The following is a 24,015-nucleotide window of genomic DNA, read 5'->3' on the forward strand; positions in this document are numbered from 1 at the left end:
TCTCTGTTGACTTCTGTCATCAACTGTTTCAGTCCACAGAACTGGCGCTCATGGGATGATTTTTTGTTTTTGGCACCATTCTGAGTAAATTCTAGAAACTGTTTATATGTGAAAATCCCAGGAATAATCAAACCAGCCCGTCTGACCCAACAATCATCCATGCGATTATCTAATCAGCCAATCGTGTGGCAGCAGTGCAGTGCATACAATCATGCAGATACGGGTCACGAGCTTCAGTAAATGTTCACATCAACCATCAGAATGGGGACAAATGTGATCTCAGTGGTTTGGACCGAGGCATGATATCAACACCAATCAATTGGCCGATATTTGGCCATTTGGAGATTATCGGTGTTTGGCCGATAACAGTTTCTTCACGTGACGTCTACTTACCGCATAAGTCATGGTCAGGACTGATATAACTAGTGACCATTTCTGTTGTCATTTTTAACCCAATTTTGATTCAATATTATGTGCAAATATTTGATGTACATTGCCATCAATACATTGCATTACGCATATGTCAGCATTATACCGGCCATCCTGCTTCCTAGACATCAGTATTGTCATTGGTCATGACAAAAAAACACTTATCGCTTCAGCACTAAATACAAAAATTATTTTTCTTTGGAAAAGGCACCTTAGTAGTTCCTGGTACTGCTAATACAACCCACTGACGAGTTGTTTCATGTTGTTTCTTTACCAGGTTTGAAATAATGAAAGAAATCTGCATGTTGCACTGTCAGGATCAAGACAAGACTGATGAATTAAACACCAGGCTTTTAAAGTATCATTGGTACGCTTAATGAATATTTAAAATAGTTAGGAAAGATTGGCCATTAAGGGCCATTTGAACATCCAAACTACTGTATTCATACTGTAGCTGTAACACTGTTTCTAAGAACCTTTTGGACATCATTTTCACACCAATAGAAGTAGTGATGTACGAAGTTCACAAGTCATCATGCATGTGTTGCATTTTATGCACTGTTGAGCTCTGGGGGTTTTCGGTCAGTGTTCATATGTCCATACAAGTCATGTAGACCTTACCTGAGAAGAAGCAATGTGTCCAAAGAGCTACTTTACATAGCTTTGACTTTGAATTTGACTTTTTACATATGTGTACACACAAAGCTGCCTATGCAAAGAGGCCTTTGTAACATTTAGAGATGTTATTTTCAGCCCATGTGTGTGTGGTGAACGTTGGTTTCACTTCCTGTATTGAAATGTGTGGCGGTAAAACATGCACTTAGAGTTTATAGTGTTTGAGCTTTGCTGCCTCAGCACATGTGGTGTCATTACCGGGATCAATACATCCTCCGGTACTTCAGTGATTCATGGGGATTCTACATCCACCGCAGGAAGTTGTTTCAGGCTGCACTATGTTGCGGTTTATTTCCCTTTCAGTAAATAATTTGCTCTCAACATGTTGAGAAACCATCCAGGGCAGCTGGTGTGATGCTTATATGGAAATATGCGATGCGTCAGGACCTTTTCTGGCTTGTAACCCTCGAGTCAGAGAGAGTAAGGTCTCGGGAATAAGCTACAGTGCTGTAGATTGAGAGTGGCAGCTGTAAAAAGTGCCTAGGTTTCAAAATGAAGACATAAGGGACCGTTAGTCACTTATCAATGCCTGGTGGGCCGGGGCACTTTGGATGAAGGCTGGCCATCGGGAGAACTGAGCAGGCCGGTGGGTCGGCAGTGAAACAGGCCGATAAGCTAAAATGAGCCGCCACGTTATGCAAAACGGGCCACAAAACGGACAGCAGAAAAGGACAGCGAACAGCTAGTCCGAATAGGGCTGCCAACTGTTATTTATTATCCGGCACGTCCTGTATTTTGGCCAAAATTATGACGCCCCATCCCAAAACACCTGAGGGGGACTTGAACCCCAATATGCTAAAGTGTTTGTTGCTAGCTAGCAACAAGATGTAAGGTTCAAAAGAGTTATTTGAACAGATCAAATTTAAGTTTGGGGCAGCTGTGGCTCAGGTGGTAGAGCGGGTCAGCTGCTAATCGCAGGGGTGGTGGTTTGATTCCCGGCCCACATGACTCGGGCAAGACACTGAACCCCAAGTTGCTCCCAATGGCAGGCTAGCGCCTTGCATGCAGCTCTGCCATCATTGGTGTGTGAGTAAATGTTTGAATGAGTCACAGTGTAAAGCACTTTGAAAACAGCTGCAGACCATTTATCATTTATATTCGGTTAACTCAATTAATTTAGGTTTTCACTACACAAAGTTTGAGAGTAAAGCCTACATTTTAATTTCAAATATAAGAAAAATATTTTTATTGTGTTGGACCAATGTCCACAATTGGTTATAGTTATACAATGGGGCCAGTGCCCAGGGGCCCTTGACTACCAGGGGGCCTTGACTACCAGGGGCCCTTGACTACCAAGGGGCCCTTGACTACTAGGGGGCCCTGGACTACCAGTGGGCCATTGACTACCAGGGGGCCATTGACTACCAGGGGGCCCTTGACTACCATGGAGCCCTTGACTACCAGTGGGCCATTGACTACAAGGGGGCCTTGACTACCAGGGGGCCATTGACTACCAAGGGGCCATTGACTACCAGGGAGCCATTGACTACCAGGGGCCCTTGACTACCAGGGGGCCATTGACTACCAGGGGCCCTTGACTACCAGGAGGCCATTGACTACCAGGGGGCCATTGACTACCAGGGGCCCTTGACTACCAAGGGGCCCTTGACTACTAGGGGGCCCTGGACTACCAGTGGGCCATTGACTACCAGGGGGCCATTGACTACCAGGGGGCCCTTGACTACCATGGAGCCCTTGACTACCAGTGGGCCATTGACTACAAGGGGGCCTTGACTACCAGGGGGCCATTGACTACCAAGGGGCCATTGACTACCAGGGAGCCATTGACTACCAGGGGCCCTTGACTACCAGGGGGCCATTGACTACCAGGGGCCCTTGACTACCAGGGGGCCATTGACTACCAGTGGGCCATTGACTACCAGGGGCCCTTGACTACCAGGTGGCCATTGACTACCAGGGGCCCTTGACTACCAGGGGGCCATTGACTACCAGGGGCACTTGACTACCAGGGGGCCATTGACTACCAGGGGGCCATTGACTGCCCTGGTGCCCTAGGCTTTAAGGCTGCACAATATAGTTTGGTGACTACTTGAAAACCCTTTTGGGTCCCCCCACCCCCCTCAACAACTTTTGGGTGGAGGGGGTCCCTTGGAGATAATTGGCCCCACCAATCATAATCCGTCCCTACATTTAACCAACGTTTTGTGTCATGAACTCTATATTTAAAGGGAATAAATTAATCGACTCCTTGAATCAAAATCATGAGGTGGCCCATCTCTAATAACACCAACAATCCAACCTATCGCTATTTGATAAACCCTTGTGGCTTTCTATAATGGTAACTGCATGCAGTAAATAAAGTGCTGCAGCTTTAGTATTCTGTACTTTGAATTGCAACACAAGATTGTCTTGACTTACTCTGCAGTTTTCAGTCTCATGTGGACTATGGCCGGCTTAAAGCACACGAGTGCGATACGTAACACGATCTGTCGGCATGCTTTTTTAAACGAATCTCCATGTTACCTGATAAACAATTTATGAAATCAGCTCTTAGCGCTAATGAAGCCCATTCATTTTTAAAGTTCCCTTTTACTTTCATGTTCTCATATCCGATGGACAGACGGCATACGGCCATCTGGCGGTCCTGTAAACTGTGTATGAAAGTGTGTGAAAAAATCAAGGTGTTGTATGTGTGTTGGTCACGCGAACACATGCTGTCTCTGAAGTGACCATGATGGCGAACGCTTACTGACATTTCCACTGTAGCCAGTCTGGCATGATTTTACCATAACATGCTCCAGTATTAAATACGCTTATGCTTCTTTTAGCATTTTATTCGTCCTAGTAAACAACATTACTACTCTGATGAACCTATGTCTGAAGATCAGCCAAAATATATAGGATGTCACACTGTGCATTCAGAGATTAACCTTTGAACCCGGTATCTTAACAGTGGTTTTTATACACAGAGGTCATCGGTTCTTCTGATAGTGAAGGTTCACATTCTTCAAAATCTACACAACCATCATAACAACATCAGCTGCTGGATTTATCTTTATTTGCATAAAGAAATATCGAGGCTTTATGTTAATCTGTTATGTCCTAATCTGTTGAAAAAATCCCAGATACAAATTTAATGCAAATGGAAAAATAATACAATGCAAATTTATGAAACTAATATTTACTCAAAAATCACTACAAATATTGACAACAGAAAAATCTTCAGCCAAGTAGGCACGGTTGTCGTCCAGTGTCGATCATCGCCCAAATATCAGCCGATCTACTAAATGAATAAAATGGTGTTTCTTAAACTTCGTACAATTTATCTTTTTATTATTATTTATTATTTATTTATATATATATACGTCGTCACATACAACTGACTTGGAATCTTTTTACCAGGCCTTCGTCATTTATTTTTGGTACTTTTGAAATGCATTTTTGGTATCATTTTAGTGTTTAACCCCTTAAACTCTACGGCTCCCGGGCGCTACATCGCAAAATAAGCGTACGCTTAAGACGGTAAAATCCCTGGATACGTTAGTCAGGCATATGGGGTATCATTTGAAAGCTTAGAATCTCAACTTGTCATATACTTGAGCTTTTATAAATTTTGCATTTATGCTACATAAAATAACAGAATAAGTGCTGAAAACATCCACGTCAGCGCCACCTAGAGGTCATGTGGTAGAAATATTCATGTGAATATAAAAGTCCTTCACATAGCATTTAAAGTCATATATCAAAAGAAAGCTCTCATTCTCAGGAATGTGACTATATATATATATATATATATATATATATATATATATATATATATATATGGGCTTTTTGTGCATACCACGGCTCAAAAGTTTTTCAAAAGTGTCACAAAATGAACTATATTACATATATAATATATAGAACATATTTTTTTATGCACCGATCAATGAAGCTACCCCAAGTAGCTACAAAATGTATATCTGCTTTTATCTGTTTTCTACAAAATGTGCAATTTTTTTACATGTCTGTGAGCTTGCTTGGGTGAATAATCCAATGTTATATCTCATATACAGCAACAGAAGTAACAAAATATGCAGTCCAGCATGAAAATCATGCTAAACAAATAATCGGACAAATATTTAATCGACTATTGGTGATCAAATGTTTTATGTTAGTGCAAAGGGGGGAATGTTAGATTTCTAATGACACGTAGATTGAGCTTGTAGTCCACTCAGAGGCCAAGATATTCGATGAAACAATGAGGGTGGTGCTTGAATTGAACATTAGACTGAATGTCTATGGATGAGCACATCTGTGAGGGGTAAAATGCGTTAGAGCGCCATCTACAGTTTGTGATGGAAGGTGCTAGAGGAAAAATGTGCTTTTTATAATTCTTGTTGCCATCTATTGGGGAAACAATAAGACTTTTAAAGGGAGATTGAGTGAAGCATCATTTCAGCATCATTTCTGGCACAGAATCTATTAAACAGAATTTGAGATGTGCTGTTGCGTGTCATTTTAGCGATTTATAAGCTAGCTGATGGGTTTGATACATCAAAACATGATGTTGAGTGACTCCTGGAAGTGTGCCGTTCTGTATATTGATCCTGAAAGGCAAATTACAATTTACGTCCCCCCAGAGGCATGATGAATTTCACCGTCCAGGTGCCAGTATTGATGTATTCCTCTTTTGGTGTTGTGCTCCCAGTGGACCTCGCATGCCATTATCAGCAGGCATCATCTAACATCTGAACGCTTCCTTCCTCTTTGTGCCACCCTGTTACGTCGACGCTGATTTGAGATCAGATACATCATCTTTCAACTGACAGCCATAAACTAACATGTTATTTCAGGAGCAATCAAAGCTTAAGGAAATTTTGGAGATTGTTGGCATAGCTGGACCCATCAGGGAGTTTGTGTGTGTATGAGGCACGGAGAGGGGTGGGGCAACAGGGTGCGAATGGATACACAATTGGGCTCTGTGGCCTCATCTGGCCCGGTGGGGAGGTTTTAGTTTCTTTTTTGAAACTTGTTCCTCTAAAACTTCAGAAAGATGGACTCAAATTGATTATGCAACATTTTGGCACTCTCTTTAATACTATTCCTTTAACGCTGCTCTTTTGAGATCTTGCGGATTTAAAGAAAGAATGCCAAACATTGAAGATACGACCGTGTGGACAGACTCGTGATGGCCGCTTAAATACGTGGGCGATGTGTTTCTTTGCATTGTTTTTTTCTTTTCTTTTTTGTTATTAGCTTTTTATTTATTTGACAAAAGTACCCGCTATCCTCGAATGGTTGCTACGGAAACTGCATGTTGAGCAGAAAGGTCCGGACCCCAGAACAAAATGTGTTTCAGATGCGTTTGTGTGTCAAGTGCATCGAGACTTTAGATCAACGCTCGCATCAGTTTGCCGTCCGTGTGCCGGGAGAGCACGGAAACATCTCAGTTATATCTTGTGCTGTTTCAAAAGACTCCCAGAGGAACATTTTTAAAGATCAGAGGTTGTTCTCTCAAAGCTCAAGAGACTTATTGCAGATCATCTAAATAAAGGTTTTTCCCAACAGTTTCTTACAGGAATAGTATAGAGCTCCTTATCAGGGCAATGAGGGAATCGTTTGCGTTCCCTCATTTAAAGTTTTGCTTTTGCTCACAATAAGATTTGCAATCGTTCGCAAAAGTTTGAATTGCCTCAAAATAAGTTTTGCATTTCTCGCAATATGTCTTACGTTCCTTTCAATAGTTTCATTCCCTCACAGTTTTTAGTTTTTGGAAGAAGCCCACAGTTTTGCATTCGCTCACAATAGTTTGCGTTCCCTTCACAATACGTTTTAGGCTCCCTTAAAATAATTTTATGTTCGCTCATAATACGTTTTGTTCCCTCGTTTGTGCTCTCTCTTGTTCCATCTCAATAGTTTCTGTTCACTCGCAATAAGTTTTGTTCGCTCAAAATACATTTTTAGTTCGCTCGCAATAAGTTTTGCGTTCGCTCGCAATAAATTTTTAGTTCACGCACAATAAATTTTTAGTTCACGCACAATAAATTTTTAGTTCGCTCAAAATAAATTTTTAGTTCGCTCGCAATAAGTTTTGCGTTCGCTCGCAATAAATTTTTAGTTCACGCACAATAAATTTTTAGTTTGCGCACAATAAATTTTTAGTTCGCGCACAATAAGTTTTGCGTTCGCTCGCAACAAATTTTGCATTCACGCACAATAAGTTTTGCGTTAGCTCGCAATAAATTTTGCGTTCGCGCACAATACGTTTTTATCACTCACAATAAGTTTTGCATTCGCTCGCAATAAATTTTGTTCACTCGCAATAAATTTTGTGTTCGCTCGCAATAAATTTTTGCGTTCACGCGCAATACTTTTTTTCCGCTCACAGTAAGTTTTGCATTCGCTCGCAATAACTTTTGGCGTTCGCTCGCAATACGTTTTTTTCGCTCGCAATAAATTTGCCGTTCGCTTGCAATGTTTTTTCGCTCGCAATACATTTTGCGTTCGCGCGCAATACGTTTTTTTTGCTTGCAATAAGTTTTTTCGCTCGCAATACATTTTCAGTTCACTCGCAATAAGTTTTGCATTCGCTCGCAATAAATTTTGTGTTCGCTCGCAATAACTTTTTGCGTTCACGCGCAATACGTTTTTTTCTGCTCACAATAAGTTTTGCGTTCGCTCGCAATACGTTTTTTCTGCTCACAATAAGTTTTGCGTTCGCTCGCAATACGTTTTTATCACTCACAATAAGTTTTGCCTTCGCTCGCAATAAATTTTGTGTTCGCTCGCAATAAATTTAGTGTTCGCTCGCAATAAATTTTTGCATTCACGCGCAATATGTTTTTTTCTGCTCACAATAAGTGTTGTGTTCGCGCGCAATACGTTTTTTTTGCTCGCAATAAGTTTTTTCGCTCGCAATAACTTTTTCACTCGCAATACATTTTCAGTTCTCTCGCAATAAGTTTTGCATTCGCTCGCAATAAATTTTGGGTTCGCTCGCAATAATTTTTTGCGTTCACGTGCAATACGTTTTTTTCTGCTCACAATAAGTTTTGTGTTCGCTCGCAATACGTTTTTATCGCTCACAATAAGTTTTGCATTCGCTCGCAATAATTTCTGTTCGCTCGCAATAAATTTTTGCGTTCACGCGCAATAAGTTTTTTTCGCTCACAATAAGTTTTGCGTTCGCTCGCAATAAATTTTTAGTTCACGCACAATAAAATTTAGTTCGCGCACAATAAGTTTTGCGTTCGCTCGCAACAAATTTTGCATTCACGCACAATAAGTTTTGCGTTAGCTCGCAATAAATTTTGCGTTCGCGCACAATACGTTTTTATCACTCACAATAAGTTTTGCATTCGCTCGCAATAAATTTTGTTCACTCGCAATAAATTTTGTGTTCGCTCGCAATAAATTTTTGCGTTCACGCGCAATACTTTTTTTCCGCTCACAGTAAGTTTTGCATTCGCTCGCAATAACTTTTGGCGTTCGCTCGCAATACGTTTTTTTCGCTCGCAATAAATTTGCCGTTCGCTTGCAATGTTTTTTCGCTCGCAATACATTTTGCGTTCGCGCGCAATAACGTTTTTGTTGCTTGCAATAAGTTTTTGTTCGCTCGCAATACATTTTCAGTTCACTCGCAATAAGTTTTGCATTCGCTCGCAATAAATTTTGTGTTCGCTCGCAATAACTTTTTGCGTTCACGCGCAATACGTTTTTTTCTGCTCACAATAAGTTTTGCGTTCGCTCGCAATACGTTTTTTTCTGCTCACAATAAGTTTTGCGTTCGCTCGCAATACGTTTTTATCACTCACAATAAGTTTTGCATTCGCTCGCAATAAATTTTGTGTTCGCTCGCAATAAATTTTGTGTTCGCTCGCAATAAATTTTTGCATTCACGCGCAATATGTTTTTTCTGCTCACAATAAGTTTTGTGTTCACGCGCAATACGCTTTTTGCGTTCGTCAATAAGTTTTTTCGCTCGCAATAACTTTGTCACTCGCAATACATTTTCAGTTCTCTCGCAATAAGTTTTGCATTCAGCTAGCAATAAATTTTGGGTTTGCTCGCAATAATGTTTTGTGTTCACGTGCTAATACGTTTTTTCTGCTCACAATAAGTTTTGTGTTCAGCTCGCAATACGTTTTTAGTTCGCTCACAATAAGTTTTGCATTCAGCTCGCAATAAGTTTCTGTTCGCTCGCAATAAATGTTTTGTGTTCTCGCTCACAATAAGTTTTGCATTCGCTCGCAATACGTTTTTATCACTCACAATAAGTTTTGCATTCGCTCGCAATAAATTTTGTGTTCGCTCGCAATAAATTTTGTGTTCGCTCGCAATAAATTTTTGCATTCACGCGCAATATGTTTTTTTCTGCTCACAATAAGTTTTGTGTTCACGCGCAATACGTTTTTATCGGTCACAATAACTTTTCTCCCGCAATACATTTTCAGTTCTCTCGCAATAAGTTTTGCATTCGCTCGCAATAAATTTTGTGTTCGCTCGCAATAACGTTTTGCGTTCACGTGCAATACGTTTTTTTCTGCTCGCAATACGTTTTTATCGGTCACAATAAGTTTTGCGTTCGCTCACAATACGTTTTTATCGCTCACAATAAGTTTTGCATTCGCTCGCAATAAATTTTTTTGTTCGTTCGCAATAAATTTTGTGTTCGCTCGCAATATGTTTTTTTCCGCTCACAATAAGTTTTGCATTCGCTCGCAATACGTTTTTTCCGCTCGCAGTAAATTTGGCGTTCGCGCGCAATATGTTTTTTCGCTCACAATAAGTTTAGCGTTCGCTCGCAATATGTTTTTTCCGCTCGCAATACATTTTGCGTTCGATCGCAATAAGTTTTTCCGCTCGCAATACATTTTGTGTTAGCTAGCAATAAGTTTTGTTCGCTCGCAATAACTTTTGAGTTTGCTCGCAATAAGTTTTGTGTTCGCGCGCAATGCGTTTTTTCGCTCGCAATACATTTTTTCACTAGCAATACATTTTGAGTTCGCTCGCAGTAAGTTTTGTGTTCCCTAAAAATACATTTTGCGTTCCCTTCACAATACGTTTTAGGCTCCCTTAAAATAATTTTATGTTCGCTCATAATACGTTTTGTGCTTTCTCACGTTCCATCTCAATAGTTTCTGTTCACTCGCAATAAGTTTTGCGTTAGCTCACAATAAATTTTGCGTTCGCGCGCAATAACTTTTTGCGTTCACGCGCAATGTTTTTTTCGCTCACAATAAGTTATTCTAACAAAAAACACTACAGTTTTACTGTTAGTGCCCTTATGGAAATTATCAAGTGTAACTATAGTAAAACTATGGTAGCCATAGTTATATTTATTACCATAGTTTTGGTTTTCCTATGATTTTAGTACAAATATAATGGCTTAAATATGGTTACTGCAGTAAAACAATGGTTAATTTTCATAAGGGATGGATTAAAGATACTGCAAGGGGAGCCAAAGCAGTTCAGAGGAAATGCAAAACTATTTCAGAAAATAAATTCCCTCCTATTAGCGGTTCTGTAGAATAGTTAAATCTGTCATAATTTCTCACCCTCATGTTACTCATCCAATGTGTCACGTTAGTCTTAGTCACCATTTAATTGCATCTTTTTTCCATACTAATGAAAGTGAATGGTGCCTCCGGCTAACATTATGCCTAAAATATTCTTTTGTGTTACACACAAGAAAGAAAGTTATACAGGAAAAACAGTGATGCAAAGAATTGCCATTTTTGGGTGAACTATCCCTTTAAGACTGCAAATGGATCAGCAGTGTTGTGTCTGGAAGCAATTGCTCAGTCTAGAGGTGGTGACAGAGGAATGGGGGTGGGGCTCTTTTGTGACAGCTGGTCTCTATAAATAAACCCAGCGGGTGGAGGCGGAGAGCCGAAGCCATGTGGTGAGATCCTGCCATGCACGCCACACAGCCCTCTCTGCCAATCAGAGGCAACATTAATACACAGGACCACAACAGTGAGGGCACGTGAATTAAATGTATGGCCACCCACCTTGCCAAGTATCAGCCTGGCCTACTTTTGCCATCTTGGGCCGAAAGGAGAATGTAGATCAGGTGACGGCGGGTGAACGTGGTGTGGATAAATGATTAAGAGGAACCTTTAATCGCATCTTCAGTTTCTTGACCTACGGCTGGTGGTGTCCACACAACATTGCCAAGCAGGACAGATAGTCTGTCATGTGAGAGATAAGGTGAAGGTTTAGTATGTACTGCAGCACATGTACATACATAAACAGAATACTAACAAAGTTCAAAGTTGGGATAGTTCACCCAAAAATTTAAATTCAGTCCTTTACTGTCATGTTGTTTCAAACCTGTATGGCATAATTGACTTCCATCCGCTAAGAATTATCTGTGTGTCTCACCTACTTTAATGACTGTCCCATCACCCAATATACATAGTCTTGGGCAGAATGAACTCGAAAATCTCATAGATAAAATTCTAGATTCTTACCCAAAATTCTTGAATCTTAGCACAGAACCACAGAGCATGGGCTATGTCTCCATCCTCCAACTGACATCACCAGCAGGCAGGTGTGTCTTTTTAATACTTGTATCAATTATATGAATTCCTGTGCTTTGATCGTTTTAATGAATGAGGCATATTGTATGACACGCCCCCTAAGGCCTACCTTAAGCGCCTCCCATGCCACGCCCACAGAGGACCAATTGGTTTCTACATAAGCATTAACTTCTGTCTTTAACATTTGTTGAAATGCTGGGTCTTGTAGAAGGGATGTATTTAAGCACCATCTATATGATTTCCTTTTCTCTATATGTGGCAACATCTCTAAACACGCCAAAACATGAACTGAAACAAAAATGTGGCTTTGATATCTAAAAAAGATCTATTCTAGAGTAAATCTTGTGAACTGATGAAAGAAAAGGTGTAGTCCCTCTCGGATGGGTTCAGAAGTCTCCAAATGTCTATAAGATACACCTCTTCTGAAGTCCGTCAAGAAGGATCCCAGCAGCTTGCAGCTTCCCCTCAAGATCGATAAAAAAAGTTCTGATCATCAGCGTTGGGTACATAAATAGTAGCCGAAATCAGATCTTGCCCCTGTATTTCAGACAAAACCATAATGATTCTTCCAAAATTATCTTTAATCTGTCTGAGACATTTAAATTGTAAATGTTTACTTATCAATGTGATGACTCCCCTGCTCTTACTTGAACCAACACTGCAAAACACATGCGAACCCCGTGCCCTACTACGTTTATTAGCTTTCTGTGAAAGAAAGGTGCATTTCGTGAAGGAACACTAAAGTATATAAACATTTTTAGGCTTAGGAAAAGATACAAACGTCCTTCTTTTTATAGGGTGCCCAACCCGTTAACATTCCACGTGGAGAGAAACAGCCTTTATTGTGGTCACACATTATACATACATTTTTGCATATATACAGTGAATTGTATTTGTTTTCACATATCCCAGCTAAGCTGGGGTCAGAGTGCAGGGTCAGTCATGATACGGCGCCCCTGGGGCGTAGGCCCCTGGTAGGGTCAAGGGCCTTGCTCATGGGCCCAACAGTGGCATCTTGGCGGTGTTGGGGCTTGAACCCCCATTCTTCTGGTCAGTAACCCAGAGCCTCAACTGCTGAGCCACCACTGCCCATAAAAGTGTGATATAGAGGCATATAGACCATAACAATCCCAACTGGTGTCCATTGCTCGGAAATCTGACGGTCCATGCACGCTCACGAGACTTTCTGTGACTTTAAACTATTGCTACCAGATTGCTCAAGTCTGGTGATTTTTACATACTCTATGTACATATACACTCACCTAAAGGATTATTAGGAACACCTGTTCAATTTCTCATTAATGCAATTATCTAATCAACCAATCACATGGCAGTTGCTTCAATGCATTTAGGGGTGTGGTCCTGGTCAAGACAATCTCCTGAACTCCAAACTGAATGTCAGAATGGGAAAGAAAGGTGATTTAAGCCATTTTGAGCGTGGCATGGTTGTTGGTGCCAGACGGGCCGGTCTGAGTATTTCACAATCTGCTCAGTTACTGGGATTTTCACGCACAACCATTTCTAGGGTTTACAAAGAATGGTGTGAAAAGGGAAAAACATCCAGTATCGCGGCAGTCCTGTGGGCTGAAAATGCCTTGTTGATGCTAGAGGTCAGAGGAGAATGGGCCGACTGATTCAAGCTGATAGAAGAGCAACTTTGCCTGAAATAACCACTCGCTACAACCGAGGTATGCAGCAAAGCATTTGTGAAGCCACAACACGCACAACCTTGAGGCGGATGGGCTACAACAGCAGAAGACCCCACCGGGTACCACTCATCTCCACTAAAAATAGGAAAAAGAGGCTACAATTTGCAAGAGCTCACCAAAATTGGACAGTTGAAGACTGGAAAAATGTTGCCTGGTCTGATGAGTCTCGATTTCTGTTGAGACATTCAGATGGTAGAGTCAGAATTTGGCGTAAACAGAATGAGAACATGGATCCATCATGCCTTGTTACCACTGTGCAGGCTGGTGGTGGTGGTGTAATGGTGTGGGGGATGTTTTCTTGGCACACTTTAGGCCCCTTAGTTTCAATTGGGCATCGTTTAAATGCCACGGCCTACCTGAGCATTGTTTCTGACCATGTCCATCCCTTTATGGCCACCATGTACCCATCCTCTGATGGCTACTTCCAGCAGGATAATGCACCATGTCACAAAGCTCGAATCATTTCAAATTGGTTTCTTGAACATGACAATGAGTTCACTGTACTAAAATGGCCCCCACAGTCACCAGATCTCAACCCAATAGAGCATCTTTGGGATGTGGTGGAACAGGAGCTTCGTGCCCTGGATGTGCATCCCACAAATCTCCATCAACTGCAAGATGCTATCCTATCAATATGGGCCAACATTTCTAAAGAATGCTTTCAGCACCTTGTTGAATCAATGCCACGTAGAATTAAGGCAGTTCTGAAGGCGAAAGGGGTCAAACACAGTATTAGTATGGTGTTCCTAATAATCCTTTAGGTGAGTGTATATATATATATATATATATATATATATATATATATATATATATATATATATATATGTATGTGTGTGTGTTTGTTTGTTTCCACTTTTTTCTAAACATGAATCATGCCATTAAATTATACATAAATATGTTCAATCAAATGAAAGCTAAAATAGGCTCCAGTAAACAATAACATCAAACCCACAATGTGAGCAAACGAGCCCTACAGCAAGTTAACAAAGGGAGAGATATAAAAGAAAGGAAAAGAGTCAGACTGGAGCCAGTGGGTAGACAACAGAATAACAAACCCTCTGAGGCTGCAGCAGTAAAATGCACGATGTGTAGTCTGTATTGTTGGTCGAGTGCAGGCAAAGTTACCCACTCACTCCATTGATTTAATGAAGGCCATATCTTGTCATGGACATGTAAAAGTCTTACGCCCATCCTTACCATCAATTCTCAGCTTTGCCGGATAGAGCAGTGCAAAGCTTAACTTCTGCTGGTGCAGCACTTTTTTTACACTCTTTGAAACCGTCCCGCTTCGCTTGGGTTGCTCTAGCAAAGTCTGCTAAAACCCAGGTGTTGTGGTCCTCCCAGAACAACTTGCCTTTATTCCTCACCACTCGTAGAACAAAGTCTCTGTCAGCCGACCGCAAGCATCTTGTCAGGATAGATTGGGGTCTACCTGCTCTGGGAAGCTGACCGAGAGCTCTGTGCTTGAGCCAGTGGCCTGCTGTGTTGATAAAATGTGGATTAAGCCTATCCAAAGATGTCACTGTATCTTGACCTTCCTTTCCTTCCCTCGGGGATTCCAACAAAACGAACATTATAACGTCACCTCCGATTTTATATATACTTTCGTTTTTCTCACGGCGGGTCAGCCTGTAACTCTCTTTCGGCCGACTCCAGAAACTCGACCCGTTTTTCAACATAGTCCATTCTTGCGATCAGGGTAAAAAATTCAAATGTAAACAAACCCATAAAAGCCCTTTAATCGGCTTTCTCCATCTCTGACCGTTGGGCCTGTGAAAGCATCAACATTTTACTTAACACACTTTTAGTATTATTTATTTAGGTTAATTTATTTCACTCTTGTGTTCCACAGCCTTTTGCACAATGGTGTTGTCTCCAGCCCAGTGACATCTCCAAGATGCCGGAGAGCGCGTGGAAGCTGGTCTTCTACACAATGTCGTGGTCATATAGCACCTATCTTCTTTTTTTCTCCAACTATTCATTCTTCCAAAACCCTCCCTCTGTTTTTTACGGTAAGCTTTGTGTATGATACACCACTTATTGAATATATTTAAGAAACATACTGTTTTTGCCTTTGCATCACCACTTAAAATGTCAGAACTAATATATGCAGAATACATAATTGAAGAAAAAATAACCTTTAAGGGATAGTTCACCCAAAAATGAAAATGCAATCATTGTTTACTCACCCCTGAGTTGTTATAACCCTATATTACTTTTTTCTTTACACAAATTGTAAAAACAATTGTGCTCAGTGATGTCATACAATGGCAGTTTATGGTGACCAACACAACACAATTGTATAATTCAGAAGTCTAATAAATTATTCCATGAGACTCATGATTGTTATGAAAGCACACAATAAGGTGCTGCACACAAACCATACAACAGAACAGCACCTTATTTCATCCTACCTCCTTATACAGTCCCCTGTAGGCAGCATTTTCCATGCTAGCAGCTAGTTGTTTACAAATGGAGGCTGTGGACTTCTCTCCTTTCTCAATACTTTGTGTGTCATAGATTTTTGACCAATTACAGGCTGCAGCACCTCCCACAGTCTCCCACAGTCCCTATATGCCCCAAAAGTACCTACTCAAAAGTAGGAGCTAAAACCCCCCCAAAAACGGTTCAGAGGAACTAGTTCCTCAGGCGCAAAAGTGACAAAGGTACTAGCCCCAGAGGAAAGTACCTAAAATGGGATTTAGGACTGCCAGTGGGCCTCATGTCTGAAGAGCTTGTAGTCGAAGAATTGATGCATTTCTATGCCCAGCCTTATTTTTAGTTTTTGGACCGATGCCAATTCACAGTGGACGGCTTTACGCACGCAATGCTGGAAATAGAAAACAAGCAATCGATAGAATGTACCATCACTTGTCACTGATGGTTAGGCGAAAAACTCTGATTACCATAGAAAATATACCTTTTATCACATGTTGTTTGCCGTCAGGTTAGGACATGGTGTGACTGTGGCCTCCTCATTGTTTGTTTGATTTCCAAGTACTCTGAAAAATAAGGCTGGGCATAGAAATGCATCAATTCTTCGACTACAAACTCTACAGACATGTTAAGTAAGTTCTGTTCTCTGTTTTGTGTGTAGCTGTGTTGCGTTCTGTTGTCACTACCACTGTGGAGGACCAGTTTTATATAAACAAAACGAGTTTTCGCTTGAACGCCCCAATGTCGCGAGGGTGCTGCATGAACTGTTGCTCTCGTGCCCAAACATGAATGCGCACAGGAGATCAAAGGTCACTGAACATTTTCACTAAATAACACATTCGATTTTAGTTTGTTTCTCCCCAAACCTTATCGTATGATTTCATAACAATCACGAGTCTCATGGAATCATTTATTAGACTTCTGAATGATACTTTTGTGTCCTTTTGAAGCTTTAAAAGATGGTCGCCATAAACTGCCATTGTATGACATCACTGAGAACAGATTCAGAATGACCATAGATTAACAATATCAAGTGTAAAATGCCCATATGTCACGAATTTGCACCGTCTCTCTCGGTTTAGACTGGAAGAGCGGGATGCCGGTTCCCACAGATATCGCTATAGCGTACTTGATCCAGGGCAGCTTCTACGGCCATTCCATATACGCCACCGTCTACATGGACGCGTGGAGGAAGGACTCTCTAGTCATGGTGGTGCATCACTTCATCACCCTGGCCCTCATCACATTTTCCTATGCCTTCAGGTCTGCAATTTTTATGCTCCTTGTTAAAAGTGACATTACAATCTGAAATTAGTTTTTGAAGTTGCAGTTTCCATAGGTAACAACAACACTTACAGCTCAAAGTAGCTTGTAGTGACAGCTCAGAAAATAAAAGATAAAAATAATCTGATATGTCGCTAAAGGCCACATTTCAGCAAGCACTTGTCATTGTGGTGTACTTGACTTGTGACTGTTTCTGACCACATCTTTCTCAGATACCACAACATTGGCATCCTAGTACTTTTTCTTCATGATATCAATGACATTCAACTGGAGTTCACCAAACTCAATGTCTACTTCAAGACCCGGGGCGGGAAAGACTACTTCTTCAATGACGTGCTGTCCAACATGGGCGCCGTTAGCTTTAGCATCACCTGGTGAGTATACTTGTTTTGATCACAAGACCATATGGTTGCGTTTGACGTATGTGAACTACGACTGCTTTGTGATGCTCTTCTAGCACAGTTAACTACAGACGACATGCGGAAACCCGAAGTATACGTTTGACTTTAGGTTTTGGGAAAGGTCTTTCTTTTTCAGAGAAATGGCAAAATGGTTATAACAGCAGGCAACAACAAAGGATGTTCATCAGGAACATATCCTACTTGGGATAGTCACGTTTTGGCATCTATAATGGGATACAGTGCATCCTGATTGAGCTAGCATATTCTTTTTTCCACAGGTTTTGGTTCCGTTTGTACTGGTTCCCGCTCAAAGTGCTGTGGGCCTCGTGTGTTACCAGCATCCAGTCCGTTCCCCACATCCCTTTCTACTTCTTCTTCAACACGCTGCTCTTCGTCCTGCTTGTCATGAACATCTACTGGTTCTTGGTAAGAATGGCTAGATTTAAACAGACAGAAATGGCTAAAGCTCAGGCCTGGTAACCGGAAGGTTGCTGGCTCGAGTCCCGCAAGGAGAACACAATGATTCTCCATGATTTCCTCAAGCAAGACAAACAAAGGAGTCCCAGGTTGCTCTAGGGCAGTCTCAATTCTTGTCCTGGAGGACTCCAACACGAATGTCTCCCTGATCTAACTAATTCTACTGATTAGCTCATTAGTAAAGACTTTGATACCTGAGAAGCAGATATTGTCCTAAGAATAAATGTACATTCAAGTCCCTTTGGAATAAGTTTGCTATGAAATTGACTGCTTGCTTAATATGGTTGGTAACAAGAAATAAAAAAACGATTAGAATCGACTTAACGGTTCTCAGATGTTAGTTTGGGTTAGGGTTTTTGGCTGATGCAGACGCAACACAGCGTGAAACATACAGCACAACCAGTGAGGTCCGGTACTGAAACGAATGATTCTTATTGGTTCTTTTGGATTTACACTGCAAAACATACAGACCTTCCTACCAAAAAAATACTTTTATCATCCGTAACTCAATGAACTCACTGAAACTCAAATAATTTATTTCGTCACGTCTGGCTTGAAATGAACCAAGGATTCATAGTAATAATAGATTGTTGTCGATATTCACAAATATCGTAATTGCAAAAATCTGTTAAAATAGGTAACAGGCTGCTGAAAGCATCCTGATTTCTTTTCTAATTTCGAGATATTTATTTTTCAAAAGTACTAAAAGAATCGTTAGTGGAACCGTAAAGAAACCGAAATCGTTGGGAGGAATCGAAATCGGAATTGTTAAATTCCTTTGATTCCCATCCCCATTACTATCACTAACCCTAACCTTATTAACCTGAGATTAGTAGTCTCAGATCAGGCATCAGTTGGTATTTAACTTTTGTGTCCAGAGTGTCTTGCAGTACCATTATTTCATGGTCATTGCACATAACTGTGAGTGCGAGCCAAGTACATTTCCACTTCATGAACTTGAATGGAGTGGTGGCGGCATAGTGGGCTAAAGCACATAACTGCAACCTTCTGATTACAGAAGGTTGCTGGTTCGATCCCCACGGCCACCACCATTGTGTCCTTGAGTAAGACACTTAACTCCAGGTTGCTCCGGGGGGATTGTCCCAGTAATAACAGCTCTGTAATTCACTTTGGATAAAAGTGTCTGCCAAATGCATAAATATAAATATGTAAATGAATCAAATCCTGGGTTTCTAGCTAAACTCTTTAACCCCTAAGCAACCCCCACAAACCCAATTCAGGTTGTATATCATAGCTGATAAATATGTGTCTGTGAATATCAGCCGAAAGACATGGGCAGTGGTTAGTTCTTTACTCTTTATTGCAGTTCATCGTGCTGTTTGTGGTGAAGGTCCTGACAGGCCAGATGAAGGAGGTAAACGACGTCCGGGAATATGAGGAAGACCAGCAAAAGGAAAGGAAGGACGCTGATGATCAGAACTCCGCTGAAGGGTAAGTGGAGAACTGCATCGGTCTGCAGTTAGCTCAGGTATTTGGGACATTGTGGTCAACTCACAGTTGATTTTGTGCAGAACTGAGAGCTGCAGAGTCATTCTGGCTGGAACGCCATCATAAAACACTGCTGTTGGTTCATTTCGAAATATATTTAGCTTCAAATGATGATATGCTACAGTAGCTAACTATGGCGATTCTCACGAAACCGGTCAAGAAAGTGTCCTGGCCATATTTAACCTGAAATCAATCAAAAAATCAGAAATTAACCCACACTTAGGACCAGTACGATTTTGTGGTAGTGAGACGTTATTTGACCCCCAATTTTGATTGTGGAGAAAATTGGACCAGGACATTTTCTTCGTGACAATCACCCACTACTTTGCAGAGAGGACCAACATAGCTGGTGACTAGTTGTATATTTGGGTTTCCCAACAAGACACCCTCGGTTTAACCAGCTTCACTAGATATACCATGCTGGTTTAGCATTCCCGGCTAACTTTGGTCCACCAAGCTAGACTTGCACGAAATGAGCACTTACCAGAATAACCAGTGTGCAACAACATGGGCATTTCACGCTAGTCAAAGCTAGTCTTTTCAGCAGGTTAGCTCACTAGACTAGCAGAATGTAAATAGACGCTATACTCTACACTTTTGAGTACCATGCTCCATTTGGGCCAGTTTCTTTAGTGTTAACAGTTGGGCTCAAGATCTTCTAACCACATGCTAAGACAGCTTTGTACTGCTTGCCTAGCTGCCAGCATCTTAGCCATGATTTCAGCAAACAACCTTATCATAGCTTTATCTGTAACACAATAAGTGCGCCAGGCCGTTTCAACATGACCTGTGAAACAGGTAGTCCTGTTTCACGTAGATGTGATTAGCATCATGCCATCAGTCCTGTATTTATCTCTCTAACCTTGAAGTGCCTAGTTTAGCATTGTTGTATATTCGACCATGTCACCTAACTGCTTCTCTTCCTTTCAGGAAACATGTGCAGAACGGAATTGCTAAGAAGAAACATCTATAATGTCTCAGTAACGCCACCTGCAGGCAGTTACCGATGGTTACATGGTGCAAGGTGACCTAGTTTGATTGTGACCCAAGAACGTCATGGTGCTTGGACAGTTATGCAGAGAACAAGAGGAAACAAATGTACCATGATCAGGGTTTTGTTTCTATTGCTTGTTTTTTTTTTTTAAACCACTGTTATTATATTTGTAATCATAGCACTGTGAATGTTATTTGGTGTTCTTTGTCTTATATATTGCTCTGAAAAATGTGGCATAGTTCAATCCCTGCATGGGAAATCTCCCATAAGATGGTAGCTGTGAAACAAGGTTTCTAGCCGGTCCTTATTTGGTTGACCAGCTAGCATGTTCCAAAAACCAGCTTGGGACAGCACAGCACGTTCCAAAACAAAGCTACCATCTTAAGCTGGATTTTCCAGCAGGGATTTGGGAAAGTTAGCAAGAACTTACGGGTGGTGGATGTGTTTGAAGACAGCAGAACACACAATAACCAGGTTTTGTGGTCTTCATCTGGGACCACAGTTTGTTTGATTAGAAGTAGACATTTTTGGTTGTTTGGTTGTTGTTTTTTTAATTCCAGGAGTGAAGGTGTTGTTAAGAGAAAGGGTTGGACGTATTCTGTCGTAGTGAGTACTGGTGCATGAATCAGCTGGCTTGTTTTTAAATATGTACTAGCTTAGCCTACACGGGTACAGCCGCTCTCCAAACAGCCTGACCTGCGTCAATCAAAGTAACGTTTGTGCTGTATTAGCGTGTTTTGAATGTACGTGGCTGAAACGGGGTCGCTTTTGATGTTTGGATTACAATATCTGTCTGAAAATACTGCTTGCATTCCTTATGTGGAAAACAAATAGTCTGTTTTGCTTTTTTTTGTTTGATTTTAACCCCCCACAAGCATCCGTTTTTGCAATGGTGGCATCCACGCTAGCAGCTGATTGGCTATCGCGATAAATATTAATATAGATCCAGAACTCTTACTGTAGATCATGGAAACCAGTTGCGTTTCTTTCAACATGGAGATACATTTTAATGACCTAAACAAATGAATCGAACCTGAAGTATTTATGCAAATGCTGTATTCAGGAATGCATGACCTTTGACCTTGAAATATGCTGTATGGTAAAAAAAAACGTAGACAAAGTAGAACTGATAATATCTGTCGTACGTTATTGATCATTGCAATGTATACTTGAAGCGCCTACTGTATCAAATGCTTTTGTGCACATCGAGATTTCTGTTTCGAAAGCGTTCAGGTGGAATCGTGCGCAAATGCTGACGAGATCCGTCGCGCCGTTGTGGCGACGTCTTCCGTAACCATGGCTAGCTTGTGCTAACAGTTAGCCGTTTGCGAATTTGGTCATTTTGTCTTGACGTTTTGTTTTGGGGTTTTCGTTTAAGCATTGTATAGCAATTCAAATTGCTGCTGTTTTTCAGCGTTTTTTTTATTTATTTTTATTATTATTCCGACCGAGAACCTCCTAGAAATGCATTGCTAATTGTTTGTACACATTATTATTCATGGTACTGTCGAAAGAGTCAGGCCGTCTTCGGTTGTCTTAGCCGGCTTGGTCAAAACACTGGAATTGGAGTTAAATGCTCTCATGACTAGATGGTAACCTTTGTTCTGTTAAACTCCGTAAGATTTATACGTTTTGCGTTTTTCCGTAGTTCCCCAGACGCATTCGTCGCTTATTGCTAAAACCGACCCAAACGAGGGTTACCACCTAGCCATGTATCCACTAAACGCCACACTCTTTTTATTTTCTTTATCAAAAATGTTCTCAAAAAATCGTTATTTTTAGATTTTTTAAAAATTGTACACTTATTTATATATATATATATATATACACACAACACCGCTCTATTTGATCAAAATTTAAAGGAATATTCCGGGTTCAAAACAAGTGAAGCTCAATCGACGGCATTTGTGGCATAATATTGAATCGTCCCTCCTTTTCTTTAAAAAAAGCACAAATTTAGGTTCCAGTGAAGCACTTACAATGGAAGGTAATGGGGTCATTTTTTGAACGTTTAAATACTCACTTTTTCTTTTGCGCGTTAACATGATTTTAGTGCGATAATGTCACATGCTAACCGTTTCTGTGTAAAGTTATAGCCAATTATACGTAGATGTTACATTTACATGACGATGTAATGTCAAGAAACCCTAAAATAACTGTAAAATTGACGATGTAACCAACGTTACACCTCAAATTATAAGCGTCACATTTCTGCTTTTAAACCCTCTAAAAATTGGCCCCATTCACTTCCATTGTAAGTGTCTCACTGGAACCTCCATTTAAATTTTTTTTAAAGAAAACGAGGGACAAGTCGAAACGTTTCTTGTCGTATCGACATTACGTCGAAAATCCTGTTGCTTAAGCTCGACTTGTTTTGACCCGGAATATTCCTTTAAGTGTGAAGAGTGGAAATATTCGTGTTGCACTAAGAATATTCCGAGTGTTAATACTTTAGGAACGTGCCAAAAATATTGAATCGCTTGGTTAGTGTTACGGCAAAACAAATGAGAGAAATTGTGTGGGGTATGTTGTTATAAATCTGGGGTTATCCCAATGTTATTTAATTAAAATTGCACTGTAATTTCTTATTATCGTTTAAGCCGGGGGATTTATACAGACTACTAACATGGGCAAAAGGTTATTTTGACAATCATATTGGACCATTAATCCTTTCAAATGTTTTTTGGGGTTTATGTTGTTGATTTCGGTCTGACCACTAGGAGTGTAAAAGGCATTATTATCTCTTTTGTAATGGATCAATTTTAATAATTCCAACTGAATTAGTGAACTGAACCAATTGTGTTGTATCATGTTTTTCCATTTAATAAAATCTGTTCAATTAAAACAACTGCAATATTTACTTATTTCAACACATGGCTTTATTTGCCTTTTGCCGCACAAATGATGTTTGTGTACCTCTTGTTTGTGCAGTTCGAAAAGTTACATTTGCGTCAACAGACTTACGAACACTTCGACCGCAGCATGGTTTGGCCCACTCTGTAGTAGCTGCCAGTGAAGATACCAATGCTTTCAGGAAACACTGCTTAAAAGCACAATCCGAAATTGATTTTGGAAGTTAACGATAACATTGGAAAACCGTAAAGCTCGACACAATTCTTACATTCAGTGTTCAACTAAGTGGTGCCATTTGAACAATTATGCATTGTGTTTTTAAAGGCGTAATTCACCCAAAAATGTCATCTTTTTAAAGTCGTTCCAAATCTGATTGACATGGTGAAAACGGAGTAATTGACAGGATTAAAATTTTTGGGTGAACAGTTGCTTTAATGAGCACCTATTATGGTTTTTCAAATATTACCATTCATGTAGTGTGTTATAAAGCTGTTTGTGAAGTTATTGACTCCCAAAAGAAAGAATCGATTCTGAACACCTGAAACGAGTCGTTAGTAATTCCAGACTTACTTCCTGTACTAACCTGCGTAATTTGGTAACAAAAAACCCGCCTCTGATCTTCATTGGCTGCTCGCGAACAGCTTTGACCCGCCCTCAAACACGACACTAAGCTGTAGACCAATCACAACAGATTTGGACATCTGACCAATCAGAGCAGAGTATGCTCTCTGAAAGGAGGAGATTAGAATGAATGCTTTAGA

General features: G+C 40.6%; 1 protein-coding gene across 1 annotated transcript in view; it reads left to right on the forward strand.

Moving 5' to 3' along the window:
- Positions 1-23,213, forward strand: part of LOC127641194 (ceramide synthase 1-like) — a 26,129-nt gene extending 2,916 nt beyond the window's left edge. The window contains exons 2-7 of the mRNA XM_052124009.1: positions 15,153-15,312; positions 16,819-16,999; positions 17,233-17,394; positions 17,700-17,847; positions 19,226-19,350; positions 20,338-23,213. Of these exons, the coding sequence (XP_051979969.1) occupies positions 15,153-15,312; positions 16,819-16,999; positions 17,233-17,394; positions 17,700-17,847; positions 19,226-19,350; positions 20,338-20,380 (819 nt within the window). The 3' untranslated portion in view covers positions 20,381-23,213. The remainder of the gene's footprint in view (positions 1-15,152; positions 15,313-16,818; positions 17,000-17,232; positions 17,395-17,699; positions 17,848-19,225; positions 19,351-20,337) is intronic.
- The last annotated feature ends 802 nt before the right edge of the window (positions 23,214-24,015 follow it).

Source organism: Xyrauchen texanus, chromosome 50 (assembly GCF_025860055.1).
Source record: "Xyrauchen texanus isolate HMW12.3.18 chromosome 50, RBS_HiC_50CHRs, whole genome shotgun sequence".
Classification (NCBI taxonomy): domain Eukaryota; kingdom Metazoa; phylum Chordata; class Actinopteri; order Cypriniformes; family Catostomidae; genus Xyrauchen; species Xyrauchen texanus.